Here is a 2,539-nt window from a genome sequence, read left to right as displayed (position 1 = left end):
AATCACTTCAAATAGTAATAAACAAACTACAACAGAGCAAGCATTGAGGGACAATAAATGATGTCACCTATGTATAACTGAAATTGATTGACAAAACTGCCTATAATAATCATGTGTATGTGTCATTTATGTTCTAATGTGTGTACTATAATTATTAATCATTTATATCCTCCTATTATCACTCTATTTTACTATTGTTGAGTTCTCTTCGTTCAATACTTGAGCATCTCAGTTTTGTTGTTGTGTGAAACGTATATGAAACCTTGTGAGTCCCTAGCGACACCATAACGTGATACATTAGGACATGTTTTTAAGACATCGCTAGAATTTGGAGCTATGATATTCATTTTATCAGAACTGATAGTGACCATCTTGTACCCTTCACAATCTATCGTTATTCCTGTTGCGTTTCCACCAGCATTATATTCCCCAGCTTTGTTCCATTCCCCATTGTCAGATCTAGTGTGTATTGGTACTGTGTTGGACTCAAGAGCAGCATGGATTGAGCCATTGACGCCCACTGCTACATCAACCGGTTTAGCATTGGGTTTAATAGAAGAGACCGCCTTTCCCTGCATAGTGAGGACCAGTATACGGTCGTTGCCATAATCAGCAATGAATAGGTGTCCCTCATTATCACATGCTATGCCACGTGGATTATCGAATTGCTCTGGACCGTTTCCATTCTCTCCAAACTCTCCAATAAAGTCACCAGACAGAGCATACATCTTTACCTTGTGGCTGTTGGAACTGACTACGTATAAAGTATCATTAGCCACTACCACTCCCCATGGGTTTGAAAGGTTACCTCCAGCATTATCATTGCCACCAATCTGTTTGTAGACCTCACCATCTGTTTGCAGTACCATTACTGTGTGGTTATCATAATCTGATGCATACAGCAGACCTGTAGCATAATCAATGGCTATACCACGTGACGCTGACTTCTGTAGAGGCAGTGTTGCAATGGGTGCATCAGGATTCACTTCTTTTTTGTAATCTCGTGGTGGATGGGCCCACATACGAAATGGATCAGTAGTAACTAGTGGGACGTTACGTATTTTCACTTTGAGTTGATACTCGCCACTGTTGGGCACAGTGATTGATAGTGTGGCACATCCATCATTCTGTTTCTCTGATTGTGTAATGGATACTTTAGGTAGAGGTGCATCAGCATCATCTTTATTGATCAGCTCATACTGGAACAAGACATTCCCTTCCAATGGCTTGTTCTTCTCATCTCGTAGTATCACCTTAAAAACTCTCTCCTTGCCAACCAGTGCTTCTTGTACTCCTAATCCCTCAATGGTACAGCATTCAAGATGAGGCACTCCAGGAAAGTAACCAAGAGACTCTATTGAGTCAATTATAGGACCAACTTCTAATGATGTATTGATTATTTCGTTCTCTTGAAGGTCAAGTAGAAATCGGCTAAAGTTATCCAGTACACGGGTAACTTGTGCTTTAACAACTTTCTTAACTGTCAGCAGCTCCTCTGGTGTGTGGTTGTTGACAGCATCATTCATTGTCTCATCAAGAAACGTTAAAATGTTCTTCAGTTTCTCGAACTCATGTATTTGGGCCTGCAGGACTTCCTCCTTGCCACTGTCTATGCCCTTGCACCTCTCATGCAGTGCCTCTTGCCTTACCCTCACTGCTTTCACAAGATCCTCACATGCACCATCAATACTGGTCAAGGCTTTCTTTGAAGATGCTTTAATTTTTTTCTCCATCTTTTTACCAGCTGCTATTGCCTTGTCTAGTTGACCCATGGCACTGGTTATATCTGGCATTACCTTTTTGAGGTCTTCTTGCTCACTCTTGGCAACTTTCTCAAGATAGTCTCTCTTGTGTCCATTATGAGTAGTCATCAGACAGTCCCTGCAGACTAACTCCTCATCATCAAGACAGTAGAACCTCATTTCTTCCTTCTTGTGATCCTGGCATATTTGAGGTGGGTGCTGTATCCTCAGTGACTGTCCTTCCTTCTTTTTTATAGACTCCAACTCGATGACTTCATGTGTTCGCAGCTCCTTCCATCTCTGATGGTCAGCTTTGCATGTATCGCACATAAACATGCAGCAATTGGCACAGAAGGATGAGGCTCCCTTGTTGTCACAGCGATCACAAGACACTTTGCTATCCATTTTCTTCTTGTAACTTGTGACCTCAGCGAGATGGCTCAGTCTCAGGTTGATAGGCAACCCAGCACTTGCTTCTTCACCATTAGAAGATAAGACAGTCCTCTGTTCACATGTTGGACAGTGCACGTGCCTATTTCCTCCATCTGTTTTTACTTCCTTGTCAATATGCTTGAGGAGGCACTTCTTACAGAATGAGTGAAGGCATGAGAGCAGTAAAGGTTCTTTGTAGAGCTTGTGACATATAGTACACATAGGATCAATGACTATACTATTGCTGGGCACTACTTCATTTGAGGCCATAATCAATAGCTTACTGATGATAAACTTCACAAAATACAAGTATCGATCTAAAGCCGGTGTGGTGACTATGGTCTATAGCTAGATCTATGGAACAA

At 41.6% G+C, this 2,539-nt stretch overlaps 1 protein-coding gene across 1 annotated transcript; it reads right to left on the bottom strand.

Moving 5' to 3' along the window:
- Positions 1 to 6: 6 nt before the first annotated feature.
- Positions 7 to 2,444, bottom strand: LOC105315736 (E3 ubiquitin-protein ligase TRIM71-like). Its single transcript, XM_011410476.2, has one exon. It carries the CDS (start codon positions 2,442 to 2,444, stop codon positions 213 to 215), a length of 2,232 nt encoding a protein of 743 aa, XP_011408778.1. The 3' UTR covers positions 7 to 212.
- Positions 2,445 to 2,539: the final 95 nt, after the last annotated feature.

Source organism: Amphimedon queenslandica, unplaced genomic scaffold (genome assembly GCF_000090795.2).
Source record: "Amphimedon queenslandica unplaced genomic scaffold, v1.1 AMPQUscaffold_8411_Cont19645, whole genome shotgun sequence".
NCBI classification, from domain to species: Eukaryota; Metazoa; Porifera; class Demospongiae; order Haplosclerida; family Niphatidae; genus Amphimedon; species Amphimedon queenslandica.
This window is presented reverse-complemented; position numbering and strand designations above follow the sequence as displayed.

What these genes read in the sequence shown, in the direction of transcription:
- LOC105315736 (XM_011410476.2), bottom strand. Translation starts at nt 2,444, where the DNA reads ATGGCCTCAAATGAAGTAGTGCCCAGCAATAGTATAGTCATTGATCCT.